Source organism: Mesoplodon mirus, assembly GCF_964341445.2.
Source record: "Mesoplodon mirus genome assembly, chromosome: 4".
NCBI lineage: Eukaryota > Metazoa > Chordata > Mammalia > Artiodactyla > Ziphiidae > Mesoplodon > Mesoplodon mirus.
The window spans coordinates 97,504,597-97,525,729 of record NC_138979.1 but is presented as its reverse complement, the minus strand read 5'-3'; the positions used below and the strand labels follow the sequence as shown (position 1 = coordinate 97,525,729).

General features: G+C 39.9%; 1 protein-coding gene across 1 annotated transcript in view; it reads right to left on the bottom strand.

Moving 5' to 3' along the window:
• The window catches only part of FBN1 (fibrillin 1), a 261,762-nt gene that overhangs the window by 109,724 nt on the left and 130,905 nt on the right, over positions 1-21,133 (bottom strand). The window contains exons 9-15 of the mRNA XM_082617138.1: positions 17,953-18,078; positions 12,505-12,663; positions 8,282-8,461; positions 7,507-7,647; positions 5,679-5,798; positions 2,518-2,643; positions 757-879 (exon numbers count right to left, since the gene is read on the bottom strand). Coding sequence (XP_082473264.1) covers positions 757-879; positions 2,518-2,643; positions 5,679-5,798; positions 7,507-7,647; positions 8,282-8,461; positions 12,505-12,663; positions 17,953-18,078 — 975 coding nt within the window. The remainder of the gene's footprint in view (positions 1-756; positions 880-2,517; positions 2,644-5,678; positions 5,799-7,506; positions 7,648-8,281; positions 8,462-12,504; positions 12,664-17,952; positions 18,079-21,133) is intronic.

Sequence of the window (21,133 nt, the reverse complement as noted above, 5' to 3'; positions counted from 1 at the left end):
GGACACAAGGGCAATAATTACTCATCCTTGACCCCATTAGGCAGAGACACTAAGCACAAATTTAACTTCTTCTCCTGATAACTCCAGTTATCTCCTGATAACTCTTCTCAGGACCCCAATTTTCAACAGCACAAATAAAAATCTTCATTTTGCTTCACTACTTGGAGCAATAAGATTATTGCAAAAGTTACAAAGCTAAATAATGGCTCCTGGTTCCTTTATTTCTTCTGCTTAATCCTGTATCCCTTTTTTGCTTCTGTGATTTGATAAAGCTTAAATAAATTGTGTTTCTTAAGGTATCTGGAAGAAATTATGAAGAAGAGATCACCGCAATAAGAGTCTACAATATTTTGTCCAGGTGAAGATGTAAGAGGTGGCAAATGACAGCCATCAAGAAGCCAACTGTCATTATTCCTCAACTGTAAGGAAGAGGCAGAACTCAGCTTATTTAAAAAGATGCGTACAGCTGTTGGTAGTCCAAATGGTAGTTCAGTTTCTCATTCATTTGCTATGGAGCCTATCAGGCTCATTTGAGAAGACACCAGACATCCTTTCTGAAGTAAGAACAGCCTTCTGGGCATAAATCGTAGCTCTCTGGATGGCTGGATTTAAGAAGGAGTCCCAGTCAGGTTTCTTAGTACAGAGTTAGGGGTACTTTAAATAGGGAGAATCAATAAGGAAAGGTGGTAGCTCTAAGCAATGTAGAGAGGAGAAAAAACGGGTGAAGAATATGATTTAGAGTTCTATAGCACAAACCTTTACAATAACGCCCATCTGATGCAAGCTGAAATCCAGGTTTGCAAATACATTTAAAACTGCCATCTTCATTGATACACATTCCATTAAGGCACATATTCCTTATGCTGCATTCATCCATATCTGAAAAATACAAAAGATATATTTTCTTATGGCCAGATGAGTAAGCTTACAAAGGAAGCCAATCTGGATCAATATAATTCTGTTTCGTCACATTTCTTTACTTTTTGTTATTATTGTCTAAGGTTAATTTTCATCCAAATTATAGCTTACAAAGAGAAGAGTGGCCATATGAAATATGAATGAAATATGTATCTCAAGTTCTCAATTTTTGACATGTGCATGCAAACTATAGGGCTAAATTTATTTTAGGACATGTGTGTATATATATACATATATACTTACACAAGCATATACGTATATATGTAATATGTATATGCACGTATATGTGTATATGTATATACACATGTATATGTATTAGACTCAATATATATCTATGAAATTTCATATAAATACATTTTTTCATATAAATATATATATGAAATTTAACTCAATAAAAGCTAACAAGGCTCTTTTAGGAACAGCAGTTTACAAACTGAAAGGTGTGTTAACAGCCTGATGGTTATATTTACAGATCCACATTACTTCTAATATACTGAAAATAAAAACAAAATCCAAACTAAGAATGATGAAATGTGAAATGTATTTAGGCTACTTCTTGATTCTTTAAAAAGTAGAAACCAGAGAACTGCTTGTAGTTTGAAGCAATTTTAAATAGGGATAGGAAAAATGTATTTTAAAAATGCAAGACTTGACTATAGAGTATAGCCATGACAGCTAACCTTTAGGATCCCTTGAGCATACAGATATTTCTTTAAATTCATCAGTATGCTATTTTATTTAATATTACAGCTGTCTTAGGAGGCACTTGCTCTTCTAGACACAGTGTGTTTTCACTTACAGGCTTTAGTCAGACCGAAGTAATTTATGATTTTTTCTTTTTTAAACAAGACTCTATCCCAACTGAGAATTTTGGCATTAAGTCTTTGAATTGAATCACTGAGATAATATTCTGCCAAAAATGTTTCTAAGAACAATTTTGAAATTCCTTTAATGTATGAATAGATTCTTGGGATCTTTCCCGAAGACATTGGGAAAGATGATAAGGAGCATTCTTCATTTTTTGCTAAAGGTCTAAGAAGTGGAAACTCATCAATAATTGTCACATTTTCAATTTAGGGGAGAAAAGGCAGGGAAAAAGACAAAATGAAACAGCCCAATTCAAAGTGAGGTGATTAATTCAAGAGGCAATATAAAGGGCTGACTCTCGTCAACATTTCTCACAAATTTTACATTTTCAGATATTCATTAGTAATATTTCATTACTACATAGACACTTTAAACAAAAGGATTATAAGTGACAGAAGAATATATGAGATTAGGTGTGTCCTATTTTTTTAATGTACAAATTCTGATTGTATAAAATTTGGAAGTAATGATTTATGCTACAAAAGTTTCATCACCAGGAATATTTAAATAGCAAGCTCTGCTCCTATATTTACAATGTTATTTGACTCAAACAAATGTGAATTAAAGGAACTAATACTGTTAAAAGTTAGGCATCCTCCCAGATAACAATAGGTGAATATATATTCGATACTTTGACCTTTCACTCAATGTTTGACTTGGACTTGATACTGAAACTGCAATGGAATAGGGGAATGACATGATTATACTGTAATTATTATTACACTATATTACCTTCACAGTTCTTCCCATCACGCGTAACATGAAATCCTGCATTACACACACAATGGAAACTGCCATCTGTGTTGATGCAACGTCCGTTATTGCAGATACGGCCATTCTGTAAACATTCATCAATGTCTAAAATTGAAGTCAAAAAGGAAGAAATAGCTTTATTTAGGGGATTTTAAATTATTTTATTTCTTCCTCTCACCATCTCTAAACTCATGATCTTAGTCTTGGGTTTTGATTACTAAATAATATTCTTCAATGTAAACTCAGTATTAAATAATATAAAATTTAGGGTTACTAATAAAAGTTTGAAAGACATATGAAAGAAAAAAATGCCAACATAATAGCATTTAATTTAACATTACTTTCTAATAAGACTCCCTAAATCTCAGTTCTGTAAACAAAATAGGTTCTTTTTCACCATTTTCCTAGGTAATTCAATGAGCCAGTATATATCATTATTTACAATGAACTTTGGCTGGTGTCTTTTAAGACGTGATCAGAAAGGCAGATCTGCTGTTAGCTGTATCAGAACAGTTAAACAGAAATGCCATTAAAAAAAAAAAACAATTTAAAAACCTAATTCCATCTGAAAACCGTCAATCATTTGACTCTGAAATGTCTACCTTCCTTATGGCAGTTCTGGTCCAAATACAGTTTTATTTGCTTATATATTCTTAGTCTCTTTTATAACTTTATGAGTATTCTATCTAACAAACAAGATATTGGTACTATGGGGGCGTTTCCCCTTTTTTCTTTCATGTTTAATATTATGCCAAAGTAAACAACAGAGCATGATATGGAAGTGTTAAAAATGACAATAACTCAAATAACCCGCATCTGATCTCTCATTTAAAGATTAGTAATTAACCTAAAGTGGACAACGAGTTACCCTGGATTATCTATCCCCCCTCAGTTTCTAGGCTACATGCCTGGATGAACATCAAAAATGATGAACACAAACCACCTTGTCTACAGAGCATACAACCTTTGCCAGGGCTTATTCCCCAGGAGATAGAGGCCAGGGCACTGAGCAGAGTTGGATGGGAGCAGACCTACCCATGCAGAGCTGAGGCCATGTGCCTGGGTATAAGAGCCCTAAACATCCTTTGGACGACAAGAATGTGCATTCATGGCATACTGGTTATTCTGTCTACTCTGTGTCTGCACGGTGTCTTGTGGTTGACCCTCAGACGCACTTTCTTTCTGGGCAGATCCAGCAGTGGTTTCCACACGAGTCATTGGACTAGCTGAGGCAGTCTGGGCTTTTCTTCTGTCTGATCTTTGTGCCAACAACCTACAATCTTTTTCTCTCTCATTTATTTCTTAATCCTTACTAAAATCTGACCTGCTCCACACTCCAAAAAATAGTAAAAGCTGCATATTCTTCAGCAGACTTTTTTTTTTAAAGATTTTATAATCTACTTTTTTTTTTTAGGATTCTATAATCTATGGGGGCCCAAGGATAAAATAAACAGGATAAAGACTTCAGCTTTTTCTCTCTTCACTAATTTGAAAATGCCATCGGGCTCCTGCTGCCTTACAAAAATAAATGAAAAGCTTGCCATTCAAAGTCTCTACCGTGTTTCTGTATGTTTCTCCTGTCCCCTCTGTTCAGTTCCTCGTGTCCTTCTCAGCTAAGTATACAGCCTTTCTGACCATTCTGAGGCAACTTTCATTCACCCCCAAATGTGATCATGTTATCAACTTCTTGTGCTTGGGCTAAACTTCGCACTAGCTCTTAAAGAAGACAGTGCTTGAGGCTTTTAGGTGATCTTCAGTCTCTAATAAACTAAGTCTCAGAGTGATGATAATAACATGCACCTACACTGATTGGCCCCTGCCGCAGCTGAGTGCTCTCAAGAATGTCTTCTATTTGCTTATTTAGTAGTGCTGTCTTCTGAAACACTGGTTTCGGTTTATCTTCCACGATTGCAAAATGCCTCGTATACTGTTTGTACGTGCTGATTATTTTAAACAATAGTTAAAAAGAAGGTTCTAGACTCAGTTAAAAATTCACACACTATATTTGTAATTCAGTAAGTAGGCCATTAATAGAAATATTAACAGATTGAAATGCTGTGCTCCAGGTTTTTCTGCTCAAAATTGCCATTTATAAGCAGTGTACTAAAATACACTGATGGCAAGAAATCCCTAAGTCAGAACCAAATTCAAAGATTTTGAAAACAGTCACTAATAAAAAATAAAAACATCTGTATGCCTTCAACTAATATGAAGAACTTTTGCTAAAAGAGGCAAATAAAATTAACTCATTAATGGCTGACAAATTTTTAAAGTGATACAAACCTCCCTATCTTCCCTTGTATTTAATTTCAACAGAGTTCTGTTGCTTTTATCTGGCTTTACTGATCAATGATAACAGATCATTCTGTGCCCAACTTATAGAGATATAGATATTTGAGTCCCCTGAGGTGGGGCGCGTATCTTAATTATTTCTGGGGCGCATATCTTAATTATTTCTATCTCAGAAACTCAGTACATCAAAGTCATCCAATAAGAGGTATATTGGGTGGCTTAATAAGTCAATTAATAAACAAATCTGAAGGGAAATTTTTGTGAGGAAACTTTATAGCAGTGCTTCTCAAACTTTAACATGCGTAAGGGTCCCTGGAAGATCTTGTTAAAATGCTGATTTTGATTCAGCAAGTCTCAAGTGGGACCTGAGATGCTGCATTTCCAACTGGCTCCCAGGTGATGCTGCCGCTGACTACACGGAATAAGCAGCAAGAACTTACAGGCACTTCTTATCCTTCAGGCCTTTCCATGAAGCAATTAATTGTGTAAAATTTCACCTGAAACTTTACTCAGTTTCTGTGTCAACAAAGGACAACCCCATTCCCTAGCTCTCGGATTAAAAGTTAAGACAATATGGTGATAAGGCAAAAAAAAAAAAAAAAAAAAAAAAGGAAGCGAAAAGAAGATATTTCCACAGGCACAGAAACATCTTTTAAAATAACTTGAATGTTTGCCAGATTTTATGATGCTATCCTTCAGAGTAACAATTTCTGGAATTAAGTGCAAAAAAGCAATGGGAGCATATTAGCCTCTCCTGGCAAGGGTTATTCAGACTCCACGGAATTCCTTCAAAGCCAACTCCTTACTTAGCATACATGTCCGACGTGCCAAGCTAGGACCATACGTACCTCGGCACTCTGTCCGGGTAAGTGTGCTCTGATAGCCAGGTCGGCACTGACAGGTGTAGGAGCCCTGGGTATTAATACACTCGCCACCAGCACAAGGGTTTTTCTCACATTCATCAACATCTGCAAAACACAGTATATTTCAGTAAGACTTTAGATCGCAGTAACTCATAACTCCTAGACCATTTTACTGGTTTCCTTTACATGCTAAAACACTTTCCTTTTAAGAAATAAATAGCATAATGAAAAGATCTTTTTTCTTTCCACTACAATAACAGTGTCACCAGCCACTTTAACTGGTTGAGCAGTTAGAATGTATTATTTTCCTGTGTCATTTTTCAGAGAAAAATGCCAAATACGCAGCAACTCAACACTCCAAGCCAATAAACATTTTCTCTTCCTTGGGTCTGACATAAGGGAATCAAACAGACTAATATTTCAGAAGTGGCTTCTGGACAGAATTCTGAGTGTCTCTTGAAGCTCAATTTTTCAATGAAAAGAAGACCTAACCATATCTAAGCATTCCTTTCTGAGTTCCACTATGAATATTACAACAAACCGTGAAGCTGTTTTTGTTTAAAGGGCAATTCTCACCCACCATCAAGGCTGCTACCACCTCCAGCCCGCCCCTAGACAGGCTCCCACTAGTTTTACACTCATTTAGAGTGTATCAGTTTACTTACAGGTAAACCGGTTTTTATTCCTCTGTTTGTGAAGATGAGGAAGCTAAAGCTTATGGAAGAGAACCCACTTGTCCGAACTCACATGCTTCTTGTGGCAGATGCAAGTCTGATCTCACAACCCTGAGCTAGATGTTCCCTTTGCCTTTCCTACCCAGCTCTGGATGACCTCTCAGGATTGGAGGACTCTCTCCTAACACACTACTCGAAGGGGCTTTTATATCACCAGGAAACTATATAGCATGAGAAACCAAGAACTACTTATTTCTGCCTGATTCATAACTGGAACTGGGATTTATAATAGACCTAAGAGAGCAGTTTATTTTTTAAAAATTAGATGGCAACTGGGTGTTCTTATCCAATCCAACAAATTATCCTTGTGTTACATTTCCTTCCTTCACTAGCTTAACTGCCTTATCAACAACTTAAAGTTCCTTGCTTCAGTTCCTTGCTAACTAGAGATAGTTGGTAAGTTATCCATTCAAATTAGTAAACCATGCAAAGTTTCATAATTTGGGGATATTTCTAATGCTTTATTTTAATGGTCAGGCTTCGATAGGATGGCTTAAGTTAGAGTTACCAGCAATGCCTTGAATGTGTTTTACAATGAAAGTTAAAAGTCACTACAGTAGGCATAATAATGCCCCCCCAATATGTTCATGTCCTAACGCCCAGAACCTGTGAATATGCTACATGGCAAGGGGAATTAAGTTGCTAATCAGCGGAATCCATCCCTCCTGGATTATATACAGATGGGCCCAATGTAATCACAAAGATCCTTAAACGTGTTAGAAGGAATGCAAAGAGAGAACCAGAGAGTTAGAGATTTGAAGATGCTACACCACTGGTTTTGAAGATGAAGAAACAGGCCCTCAGCCAAGGAATACAGACGGCTTCTAAATGCCGGAAAAGGCAAAGAAATGGATTCTCTCCAAGAGCCTCGAAAAGGAACACAGCCCAGCCGACACCTTGATTTTAGCCCAGAAATACCTGTGTCGGACTTCTAGCCTATAGAAATATAAGATAATAAATCTGTGCTGTTAAGCCACTAAGTTTGAGACAATTTGTTATAGCAGCCATAGAAAACCTATACAGTAATGGAACAGCACTGCAGCAGCCTCTTGGTGCCAAGCTAGTGGTCTATCACGTACCAATGCACTCCCCGCGGAGGTCCAGCTGGAATCCTTTGTTGCACTCACACCGGTAGCTCCCAGGAGTTGGGATGCAGCGTCCATTTTGACAGAGATAGCGAAACAGCTGGCAGTAATCAGTGACGTTGACTGGCAGCACCCCTGAAGGAATAACACGAAACCCCATTAAAATTATGTCTAACTAGGGCATCTTCCACCAGCACTGAATCCAATAATAATGGGCAAGATGCTGAATCATAAAGGAAGGAGGACACTCTGGGCAAAGGTCGCCTGGCGTCAACAGAGCATGTTTCCATTCTCGCTTACAGAGAGCACCTGTGCACTGTGGCGCATGCTGCCAGGTACCAAGGCCTCGCTGTAGCCTCCTCCTCTGCCCGCTTCTCCCCACCGCTCCCTCCGCCTCACTCTCAGGCTTCAAGCGCAGGGAAGCAACAAAGGCAGTGAGTTACTGGCATTTAACTATTTGCAAAACTGCTTTGCATGGTATATAACCCAAAGGGTAATCTTATGCCTCCTCTATGAATTCATTCTGTGAATCAGATTGAAATTTCTCCCACAACATCAATAGCAAAAGGACATTAATCTCTGGAGAATATGAAACTGCCCATTTTCCTTTATGCAACAGGCCAGTTGAGAAACTTATATACTACACTCTGTAAATGAAATCTTTAAGGATTGGTTAAACTTACTTAATGACTTAAACAGCATAAACAACAACAAAAAAGTTAACCTGATTAATGCAAGAAATGTAATTAGATGACTTTTGAGCTCTTACTTGGTGGTTCCCGAGATGGATATGGATATTCCACTGGTGGTCGAGGGATTGTAATCTGAGGTCCAGGAGGAAAGCCAGGAGGAACAGGGTGAACTGGAGGAATGGGGCCAAGGGGTGGGGAAGGATATCCTGGCCTCTCGGGAATTACGATAGGGACAGAGCACAGCTTGTTGAAATCCTCTGAAAAAAAAAAAAAAACCACAACAAACAGCTGAGGGGTAGCATATGCCATAGGCCCATAGAAGTCATCCTTACTTTGTAAAGAAATTTTGAATAGAATTGATCATCAAACCACGTAGGTCAATTGGAGAAAAGGAAAAAAGCCAGCTGACTTGGCTTTTTTCCCCAAGTCAGCATTCCTAAAACCTACAGCAGCAACCAGACTGGAACAAGAATTCAAAACTGGAAACAAGCTCCCCAGAGCGTGTACCACATGTCCCTCCTAAAACCTAGGAAGTCTTTACCTATGTCAAAATTCACCTCAAGGAAGAATAGAATAAAATGCCATGATCTCCACCCAGTCTTCCCACCTGTGGATCCCACGGGACTCTAAAGAGCACACGTTTTAGTGCTTGGATTTTATTTTATATGCCTTGGGAAGTCACTGGTAGTCTTCTGCAGGGGTGGGACATGATCAGATGAACATTTTCAGAAGATCATTCTCACTGGCATTTGGAGACTGTACTGGAGGGAGGTAAGACTGCTGCAGAAGACCAAGGGCAAGACAAGGATGGCTGGACAAGGGAGCCAGTGCTGGAACTGGACAGAAATAAACACATTTGAAGATTATTTTAGAGATGAATGGGGTATGTTTGGGGAAGGAGTAAATGTCAGAGCTGAGGGAATAGGAAATCAAGAATGACTTCTAGTTTTCCAGTTGAGCAGCAGGGTAGACATTACTGCCGTTTGCTGAGATGGGAAAAACTGTGATGGGAGCAGCTTTGGTGGGCAAAAGCTATACGTTGAGCATATGAATTTTGAGATATCAGGCATCCACATGGAGATGTCACAAAGCAGTTTTCAAAGAGAGTTTGAAGCCTAGAGAAGAAGTCAGGGCTGCTGCTAAGTTTTGGGTTTATCAGTAGATAGGCGTCATTTAAAGCCACTCATTTTCATGTTTCCTACAAATAGCCATATTTTGTCACAGTTCCCTTCTATAAGTAAACTATATAATTTTTTAAATTTCTTTTTTCCTTCTTTCCAGAATGTTGATTATTTATTACCTCTGTCACACAGGGATTCTCCCATAGGTACTTTCTATACTAGCTTCATCCATTAATAGAAATTAGGCTAGTATTTTTATTTTCCTTGTGGACTAGAATCTGACTTATTCTATGACACAGTGATATGTCGTACTGAAATGTATTCATATTTCAACCTCATGGGACCTTCTGTCCATTTACATTTGGCTAAACATACCTTGTACCTTGTACCTTGTTGTTTTTTTCTGGTCCATTACTAAAGCTTTTTCAATCATATTTGACATTTCCAACTCAGGTTAAGTTTATGTTTTCAGAGAATTCTACTACTGCACTATTTATCTGGAATTTCAACCCACAAAGATTCTGTAGTACTTGACTGTATTTGGAAAGGATTTATATATTGTTTATGCTTCCCTGAATCAGGATGCTACAATCCCTATTGTCAAACCACAGTGATCTTCCTTATAGAATTATCACCTGGACGTGCCATACCCATCATTTCCTGGCTACCTGCTTTCTACCAACTCTCTACCACTAAGACTGTGCAGTCTCTGAAGTCAAGGATCGTGTCTAACTCATGACGAAATCCCACTCTCAGCCTCACCTGGAAAACTGCACAGAAGAGGAATTTATTAACTATGTTGGATCTAGTTGAATGGCAATTGTACTTATTAGCTTCCAAGCACCAATCGACCTCTTTTTTTAGTCTTTTAGGATTTCTATAAAAGAAGTTGGATAGTTTATCAGCATTTCTGCTAACTAGGTGGGTATATTATTTTAAGCATGCCATTAAATTCATCTCAACCTCTCCATGAAAGTGTATCAGGCTGGGTTCTGTACTTTTTCCTACTTTCTTCAGCTTAATAACTTTCCGTTGAGCCCCTTTACATTCAGAATCAGCAACCGGGAGCTGATTTTGTTCAACTGACGTCCAACTTTCCTATCTCCATTTAACCCGGAGATGATACGGATTCTTTTTTAAAGTGAAAAGCTGACCAATCTGAAATAATCCTTCCTATGTCATCACTCTCCATAAGTTAAGAAACCAGAGCTCTGTACTACTGGTACTGGACCATTGGAACAAACAAACACAACTGCCTGCAAATTAGTTTGCTCTATCCATCTGCTCTGCTCTGGGTCTGTCTCAGGGTTGTTCATCTTTCAGTGGTACCCTTTGGGAGAGCAGCTCCCTGCAAAGTTACATAGGGGAACCGGGCCTTCTGCTCCATGAGTCCCAAAGTAGGTCTTCAGCACCTAAGCCTACTCTAGTCCTCTCTCTTCTATTCAAGGTCTCAACATAGGAAAGAAGCCACATCAGTGCTGCTGATTCCTAAGTTAACATATACATTTAAAAAGTGATTTTCCTGGTATCCAAGCAGTATGTCTTAGTAGAAAGTCATGTGCTTCTAAACAGTGACCTACTAAATGGTCCCCCTAGTGAACAAAGAAGGGTGCCTTATATTTTTAGGCCAGAGACAGTCAAAATACATGGCAAAATATATGACCTGTTATATGTTAAAATTTATTGAAAGATTTTCTTGCTTCTTTAATCCACACACATAATTCTCAGTAATAAATAGAAATTTAAAAATAACATCCGTGAGCAGGTCTATAACCCATGATAATGGGGCATTCATATTCTGTGAATAGCACACTCTGAATTATTTCAATAGCTCTACATTCATCCATCCGCATCTTGATTTTCTCCCCTAAAGTTTCCTGATTTAAACATACTTTTCAGGAACCAGATTGAGAAGAAGTTATTACCCCAATTTTTACTTAGAACTGGTGGGAAAGACGTCAACTAGTAAGTTGTACACTCTGCGTGAATGCCTCCCATCAGCAAGTTCTCGCTAAGTACCAGAGAAGCGTTAAAAAATTAGAAGGAATAAGGCACTATAATGATGACTGAAACCCCCTAATGAGATTTATTAACTAGTAAAAAACTATATATGAACACACCTAGGCACAAACCTGAGCAGATGGGATCTGTATCACAGCAACAGTACAAACCTAGAGCACTGAGCAAGAAGGCAGCCCTTTCAGCAGTGGTGGTCTTGGGATGTACAGGGATTAGGTCATATCTGAGAGGAATCTCAACCAACAAGAGGGCGTATAACAGGCAGAGGTAGCAGGGCTGGGGAGTAGGGAGTAAGGACCTGAACTGGGGAGAAGTTTGGAGAAAAAAGAATATTTGAGTTTAGAAATGCTCAGACTGGGTTCAAGGAAAGCTGGCTTGCATAATTTAATTAGAAAATAAAGTTACTATAAAGAACAAGAATTAAAAGATGAATGGGGATCAGATTTGGGGACTCTAAATGCCCTGCTAAGTAGTAAAATTTTATTTTCAAGAAATGGAGTGACTTGGACCACTGGATATTGCCTGAGTTCATCCTGCAAAAAATTTTCTGGACACCTTTCTCTACTTTTTCCCCAGACACAATTTTTTAAAAGTGAATTTCAGATGAGTTAGGCTTTGGGAAATGTTACGTGGCAGCTGTGGATTTCACAAAGACCAGTTAGGAGGCTACTGCAATAGTGCAGATGAGAGAAAATGAGCTTTATGTGGAAATGAATATGACAGAGAAGAGAAATCGAAAAGAAAAAAACATCAATAGGACTTGGCAACCAAGAAGAGGAGAGTGTCAAATGTTAGGGAAGGAGGAAATGTGTATCCCGAATAACTCACCTGAAAGGCTCTGAGGGAGTTGAGTTTTATTCTGCTGAGCTTTTGAGGATACTAAAGAAATACAGGAGACTAAGGAATCAGTTCTTCTGACTGGTCAGGTTGCTACCCGGTGTTAATACGCAAGGTGCTTACAGTACCTGCTAACAGTGTCATTTGTATGGACCTCTGTATTTCCCCTGTTCATTACCTGGGGAAATTTCCCTGAAGGCCATCTCTTTTATTTTCTGGAATGTTATTCACAGGTTTCCACTAAATCTGCAGCACGTACATTGCCCCTGGGCTCGCAGGGGGTTGAGCAGAGATACTCTGTGGATAAATGGAAGGGCTCTTACCCGTGGCTCTGATGGGACACATTTCAGGGGCGACAGTGACCCCCGGAGACCAGCACCGGCCGACGTCACAGCAGCACTGCATCTTGGTGATGGACTGCGGCAGCTGGTTAGAACAGCGCCCGTTTGCCAGAGCCGTGTAACAGTATCCTGGGCGAACATCTGAGAGGACAAAGAAACCCCCATACACATCACTGAGATCAAACGTAAAACGACTCTCTTTTGCCCCAGCACCTCCACATTTCCCAGCGGGGCTCGGGCAGGATGAGCTGACACTCAGCCCTAGAAGGTAAGCTGTGAGCGCCACTTGTGAACAGCACTCAGTCAGAAATCCCTCCATCTCACACCTTTTGCCCCTGTGAGCTGGTACACTTGGCCCAAGTCCCACATTCCATCCCCAAGGTGGGAACAAATGATTACAACCACAGAGGTCATAGGAAAAGAGAGAAGAAGAAAATCACTGGCGGTGACGGTTAATCAGGTATAGAGACATGTCTCTATACTGAAGGGAGACCGTGTTGTCCTTGGTTTCAAACGACTTAATGTGAGCCACTTTAGGCAAATATTGATATAAATCTATTTTAAAACAACATGAAGTCTGCACTGTAGGTACATCTCTAAAAGACCTTTCTTATTTTTCAGTCTGAAACCGTGAGTCAGACGTGTGAGATTTTTTTTTTTTTAAAGGAATGAGCCATTTTGCAGTCAGATCCACTGCTCATTAATCGAGGTTTCCTTTTGTCCTGGGGCCCTAACAGATTTGATAAGGCACTAATTATTTACAAGTTCAAAATGTACATGATTGCAAGTTCTTAGTGCTATAGAATACAATACTTCTTGAAGGAACTTTGTTTTTGTGGCAGAACAGTATCTTCTCAAAGCAACAGGGGAAGACATTTCTATATATCACTTTTATTGGGTTACATCATGTCTGACAGTCGTGGCAACATTGACACACTGAAGTACAACTCTGGGTTACCAGAAAAGAGCCCATGACAAACGAGAAACCTAACTGCTTCATGAGCCTTTGAGGTCATGCGGTGGAATAGAGGCGGTAGGTAGCTAAGTGCAGAACCCCTTGATCTAACTATCATATGTTATGGGTGTATCTCTCTTTAAGTAAAATGTATTTCTGTACAGTTCCTATAAAATAAGTTTTGAAATGTAACTAGTATTTTGAATATGCTTGTCATTTGAAGGAATATAACTGGGAAATTCTTTTGTAAGGTGAAGAATTTGTAGTCAAAAATCTGTCCTCATGTTTCCTGTAAGTCTGCATATTAACCATCATTTGATCAGAGAGGGTCATCCCTATCATTTTTTTCATCTACATCATTCTCAAACACACAAAGCCTTAAAATCTTGAAGGTTGCAATAAATTAATAAAATGAAATAAAATGAAAAAGTCAAGGCTGACTTAGAAACATTTAAATTATTAATGTCGAGTGAAGATGGCTACATCAAACCTAGACAAACCATAAAAGAAAATTATGGGTCAGCTTTAAATGATACGAGATTATTTCTAAAAAGTACTTTAAACCACTAGCAAGTATAAGTGTGCTTTCCAGAAATTTTCTGTGGTCCCAGTTCCTGCACCTCTGGTCAGACTAATAGTCTCAGCAAAGAGGCAGAACAAGTTTTACTCCAGCCTGGTCCAGGGTAAGTGGCTGGAGAGGGGAGTGCAGACAAAGAATGCTCTGTGGAGACATGGGTGGCACCTCCCCCGTGCAGAAGGGGGAGAAACAGAACTTCCTGCTTCCTAATTTGCTTTGCCTTAAAGACACTAATACTTCATATACCCCAGGATTAATAGTGGGGCATGGAAACCAAAGGCCGTTAAGAATGGGAAGAGATGCTCAAAACTGGCTTATATCCCAGCTTCAAATGAATTTGGTGGTCAAAACCCAGTATAAACACTTGACCAAAATTTGTATGTACAATTTTCAGTGTGGGCCATCTTTCAGAGCAAAACTGGGACCCACAGCTGCCAACAGCAAGTTCTTAATGGGCTTATGTCTATTATTTTGCAAATTATCTACGATATTATTTTACTACCCAGCTGGCTGACTTATATGATAAATCAGTGGGTTGGAGACTCTTGAACAAAATGGTGAATGGTGGGACTGGAAGAATTACCAGCCACATTTGGGCTGCTGGCAGTTCCTGATTTATAAATGGCACCTGCATATACAATAATCATTTTACAATTTTTTTTTTTTGCAGGAGAGCTTTTGTTAAGAATACACACATTTACACAACTTATAATTGTAAAGAAAACCAGTGGGAAGAGTTGTGAAAAGCAGGAACCATTCAGGGGAATTGACCCTTGGTCATGCCAGCCTGAAGTCTTCCATGTCATCAGATGGTAGTGCCAAAGGAAGTGGAAAGGAAATCATCTGGTGCTGGATCACTTTGCATAGAGGGTAAGGGGTGGCTTTAATGTAATCTGAAGATCTATGGGAGCTGAGGGAGAAGCATGGTAAGACTTAGAGGAGGTAAATGAAGGTTGGAGAAATCTTAGACACCTTCATCCATTTTAAATCTGCCCTGACCAAGACATCTGGCAGAAAAGGAGTAAGAAACTTTCTTCCTTCCTCCACTTCTGAATCACTTGGCCTTACTCTCAGGACCCAGAAATCACATCACATCAAAACAAATATATGATGGATTAAATATCAATAGGTGTTTGCAGGTCATCCTAGCCTGTCAGCAGGTCTCCCCTAACCAATCACTAACATTGCTGGGGCCAACCAGGAGCTAGGAGCTGTGAGGCCCAAGCTAGGTACCAGACATCTCTAAGACTCCTGGGAATTGATGAGACAGAACACACTAATATGAAAAGACAGCCTTACACAAAGTATTATAAAGTGCCAAACGAAGATCACAAAACCAAAAATAAAATGCAATAATTCTACCAGCACTTACACGACAAAGGCAGTGTTAGAACTGGTGAGATCTGAGAGTCGCAGAATGCGGTAACAGAAGGTAACAGTTTGAATATCATGGTTAAAAGAGATGTATAAGGAAGATACCACGTACCACTAACTACACGTGGGGTTTCCTATTGGTTAGATTCACTAATTCCAAATAACCAACTTGCCAACAAACCTTGGATTTGTTTAAAAGTTGGAGACTATACATATTTACTTGCCACTGGGGATAATTTTGGGGGTCTCTGTGGTTTACCATGGCAGGAAACATCAGCAGTAGGGAAGGCAGAAATGTCATTGGGATCACTTTATGTAAGTTGCTAATTATGGGTATCATAAAGTTCCAAGGAAGGAGGAACAGTGTTTGCCTAGGGGTATGGCAAGCAAACGTTTACTGCATCCGATGGTCATTGGGAGGAAGCAATGGGCGGAGTCCGGACTGTAGACTCAGCCCAAGTTGGAATCCCAGCTCCCTCACTTATTAACTGCTTAAACAACTGGAGCAAATTATTTATCTAAACTTCCCAGACCTCAGCTTCTTCCCATCTACAGTACTGTTTTGAACCTTAAGTCAGATAATTTCCATAAAATACCTCACACCGAGGAGGTGACCCAGGAATCTTAGTTCCCTTCTTTTGTAAAAAGTTAGCATGGATATATTAGGTAAAAAGGAAAGAACTTTAAAAATGTCAACTTTCTGATATGTAAATGTGTTAAAAGGATTAATCATTTTAATGCTGTTTGGGGCTCTCTTTGAAGGTTAAAAAAAAAAAATCTACCTATTATCTGGCCAGGAAAGGACTTCTGCTAGGCATATCCACTGCAGGTCATGTGTTAATTGGGACAATTTGGGGAGAAAAAGGAGCTCCATGAACTGCACTTGCTATCCTTTCACTGCAGTTCCAAGATCTATGGATAGATTCTAGAAAATCAGGCAATCCGGGCACCACCGACCATTGCTTCTAAGGAAAAGTCCAGATATGTTTCCCTCATGAGTTGTACTTATTCAAATGTCAACGGAGAGACTGCCCTCAGCTTTTATTATGTGTGACTAACTAAAAAGGAATTCAGAATTTCAAGTGCAATTCTGTTTTGGTCTGAAATTCATGGCCTGTGGTGAGGATGTGAAGCTGCATGTCTTTGAAACTATGGGCCAGAAACAAACATCAAAAGATAGCCTTCACTTTCCTCTGAGGCCTTCTGCCATAGGCTCTCCAGCTTGGCCCTATTAATAAGGGATTAGTTATTTTGATAGTCAACACATGGTTACTGAGTGCCTACTACATGCAAGGAATTGTGCTGAGAGCCACCAGGAATATAAGGATAGCAGTTACTGTTCTCTAAGGAGAATTACAACTTAATTAGGGAGATAAAAACATACAGAAACACAGAATTTCCCTATAAAACCATTTCTAATAAGATATCCTTAGGTTTGGGGGGGAAACTGCTTTCAGGTAAGCTGATCTTGGACACCTTCAAAGATAGAGAACCTGAGTAAGAGTGTGAAAGGAGGTTTGCATTGGAGAATGTGTTCTGAGTGATGCAACATGAATGAAGCAATTGCTGTGAATGGCCTGTCTGGGGGTGAGAAGCAGTGACTGCTAAGTCAGCAAGGTTGGGAGGGGTCACAGAGTGAAGCTCCTTCTCTATCGGGCTGTCCATTTTTGAACTTGAACTTTATTCTAGAATACTGGACTTTGAAGGAACTCTTAGCAACCATTAAATCCAGCAGTTGTCAGATCTATATTTTTGAACAACAGAATCTCTTATTTAATTGATATTTTGTAATAGCAAAATATGGATAGCCTAACACCCACCCAGATGGAAGCCTAACACCCACCCAGATAAAAGCAAAATTGCCTGGCGTGTGTGTAAGAAGGGGGAGCGGAAGGCAGGAACCCTTTCCACTCAGCCTCCCCCTTTGCCCTGTCCCCCTCTCCAACCCTAGCAGCCCTAGAGGGCTTTGCAGCACCTGAAGATTCCATGGAATATAGACTGAAAACCACTAATTTCCAGATCCTAATGCAAAACTACCAGAGGTTTTTGAGCAAGAGAGTTATTTAATCAAAGCACCATTTTAGGAAGATAAATCTGACAAGATGGATTGTAGGGAAGCCAGGAAGCAGGGAGAGCAATTAAAAGATTATTGCAAAATTTCAGATCTAAATTAACATAGGTCCTGGGAAATGACTGAAGGTGGGGGTAAAAAGAGAGAAGAGTCAAAGATGGGTTCAAGGTCTGACGGTCACATAACTGCAAAGTTAATTTTAGACTGAGTTTCTCTGTAGGGTCTCTTGGATCATCTCTTTATGGGAGGCAAAAATCCCAAAACAAGACCATAGTTGCCTCTGTTCTTCAAGAGGGTGGTCAACTATTTAACAGACTTCCATAAAAGCACATTTTACATCAAGTGAGAAATTATGTCTCCCTTAACGAATTTTGTCTCCCTTAGAATGATGTCTATGATGAAACTGATTTACTGTGCATTTAAACTGTGCATGATGTTTATAATTACACCTACCTATGCATCTGGTACCATCGGGAGAGGTGTAAAAACCAGGGGGGCATTTGCAAAAGTAACTGCTGACTGTGTTTGTACATTCGCCCCCATCACAGATTCCAGGAATAGTGCTGCATTCATCAATATCTGGAATGAAAAGAATAGTTTCAGTATTTGTAGAACACAGTATAAAACCGTTCATCATTACAAGAATTCAGAGGTAACACTCGTCAAATCATGTTCCCAGAAACAGCAATCTTTAGAGAATAAAAGCTGCCTATAAAATAGTTAATTTAAAGAATGGGTGTTTCTTCTCTCAAGACAGGTTTACCCAAGGAATTTACCAAATTTGAAAGATCAGAGCAAAATGAAAGAAATTCTGCCTTTAAAATCTAAAACTGTACTGTTGATTCAAGTCCCTACAGCATGCTAATATTCCAAATATTTTGTTTAAAACTTTGTTTTCCATTTTCTCTTCGTGTTTTGTGCATTGAGTTAAGCTCCCTTTCTATCCACTGTATATTCTGCATCACTTCCTGCATTTGTTTTTGATCTGATTTTCCACAGATACTGAAATCCTACAGAGGAGACCACATGGTCTGACTGCTGACCAAGACGTGGCTAACCTGGTATTCTCAGGGGCTCCCAAACTGCCACTAAAATGGTTTTCTCTGGGTTCAGAGAGTGAATTGTGGTGGATGCTGAGATGCTTCATCCAAATCCCCCATCAGGAAATGACTTGTTGTCCCAGATCTGGGAGTGCTGTCAGGAGATGGCCTCCAGTTCTCAGCTCCTTCAGGGACCACTTGAGCAGCCTGAGCAGCCTCACCCGGGGTTACAACCTTCCCAGGCGCCCATATCCACCGACTGATTGTGGAGGAAGGATAATGGTCTGGTCATCTTGCCCCAAAGGGTACAACTCTGAAAACCACTCCAATTCCCCAATTCCCTGTGGGGTCGGCTGAGGTCAGAGTTGTGGTTAGTCCTCAGGGCCTGAGGCCACTGGGTCTCCTTAAGGAAGCAGTCAAAGTCACTTAGACAAACCAGACCATTTCCTTCAAGGAGAGCTTTTCAAGAGCCACAATCAGACACTGGCAGTTGTCAACAGATGTGGCACCAGTGTGGGGAGAGAAGAAACTGAGAATGTATTGCTTAGGTTAAAAGTGAACTCAGGGCCCAAGGTATCTACGTGGCCTCTTCCCTAAGACAAGTGGGGCTTTCTGCACTGACCTAAGGAGAGGGACAGTCTGACCCAAGCCTCCTGGAACCGTTGCAATGGCCAGACTGCCAGTGTGGGTAGTTTAAAAATAAGAACTTTTCTTCTCTAGTTAAAGTACTGCTCTTCACTGGTAAAACAAAATAGAGTTCTAAGTGGACCAAAATAGAGATCAAGGGTCTTCTGACTCAAGTTCACCCTGTTAGTCAAAAAGACAGCAGTGACACTGTTTCCATGCAGTTTAACCTTTTTAAAAGCAAAACCCCCATTCTTCTAGGCTAGGCTAGAGGCTAAACCAAGCAATATGTCACTGCTTATGTTAGGGTCAGTGCTAACCCAGACAGATCGTCCTTGTGAAGTTGTGTAAAGGAAAGGTGCATATTCTACTCCGACAGATGTAAACGTCACTATGGAGTCAGTGAAAGTCAGACAGAGAAACAGCCAAGGACAGAGCCTAAGGGTCTAGAACTTAATCTAACCATACTCTCAAGGCTCATTTTAAGGCAGTTCTTTAACATCAATCCTTCTGTATTTACCAGCCACACTACTACCTAAAACCAACAAAAAGCCAAACAAATATATCAAAGAGCCTAGAGGATCTGACAACCTCATCTAACGAGAGAGGAGGTTATAACCATGACACAAAGGTATTAACACAAATGCACCTTTCTCAAAACGTTCCTAAAAGTTAATGTCTAAGTCACATGATGCCTATCAAAAATCATGTGAGCAGACAGAGTCTACTGAAAGAAACAATTTTTCTACTTGTTTGTATAAATGACTGTTGTCAGCCTTTTTAAGGACACTTAGTAGACATCAATATCCAAAGAGGTTATTTAAGTGACAGCATATATCAGAAAAAAAAGTTATTTAAAAACAAGAATCTGGGACTTCCCTGGTGGCGCAGTGGTTAAGAATCTGCCTGCCAATGCAGGGGACACGGGGTTGGTGCCCTGGTCCGGGAAGATCCCACGTGCCGCGGAGCAACTGAGCCTGTGAGCCACAACTACTGAAGCCTGTGCACCTAGAGCCCGTGCTCTGCAACAAGAGAAGCCACCACAATGAGAAGCACGCGCACCACCACGAAGAGTAGCCCCTGCTCGCCGCAACTAGAGAAAGCCCACCAGTAACAACAAAGACCCAACCCAGCCAAAAATAAATAAATTAAAAAAAATAAAAATAAAAACAAGGCAGGGTAGAGGAAACATCTTCTTTCACATGCTGGCTACATTAGATTTGGACCCTTTACTGAGGATAAGAAGAAGAAGAATTAATATGTACTGAGTGCCAGGCATTCTCTAAATGCTTTATGGGTGTCAACTCATCTAACCCTCACACTGTAGGTATGATCATAGAACCTGATTTCTATAATTCTGGTGCCTAGGCACAGCTCTTGCATTCCACTGAGGCCTTCAGAAAACTGGCACATGTAAAACCTGAAACAAGAGCAAAGAGGTTTTGTGTATAAAGTGATGTTAAACCCAAGTCTTCAACTGCCACAGGCTGGGCAGGAGGAAGGGGCAGGGTTTCCACTTAGGGTGCACACCTTCAAAGGTCAGCAGGTCAGGAAACACAATGTAGAGTGTACATCCCTACTTGTCACACAGATAAAGCTAAAAGTACCAGGCCAAATTGTTCAATTTGAAGGAACTTACTAAATGGCCCCTTCAATGTCCTCTCCTCAGTGACACACCCTTTCCCTTTCTATGTCTAGGGCCTTTCTCGTTTCCTGAACCACCCTGCTTCTCAGTCCCATCACTTCCTAGCAAGGGAAGTGAGTTCTGATTTCACGAGCAGGCCATGGTGGGAGTCCCTGACAATAAAAGTCTGGAATAAAGCATTTCAGTCACAAAATCACTTACACTCTGAAATTCATTCATACTAATCTATTATTTTTCCAGGCTCTTAGCACACTGTGTTTGTCACCTTTTAAAAGAATGTCAGGGATCCTATACAGGAGAGAATTTGAGATCAGTGGATTTCTCA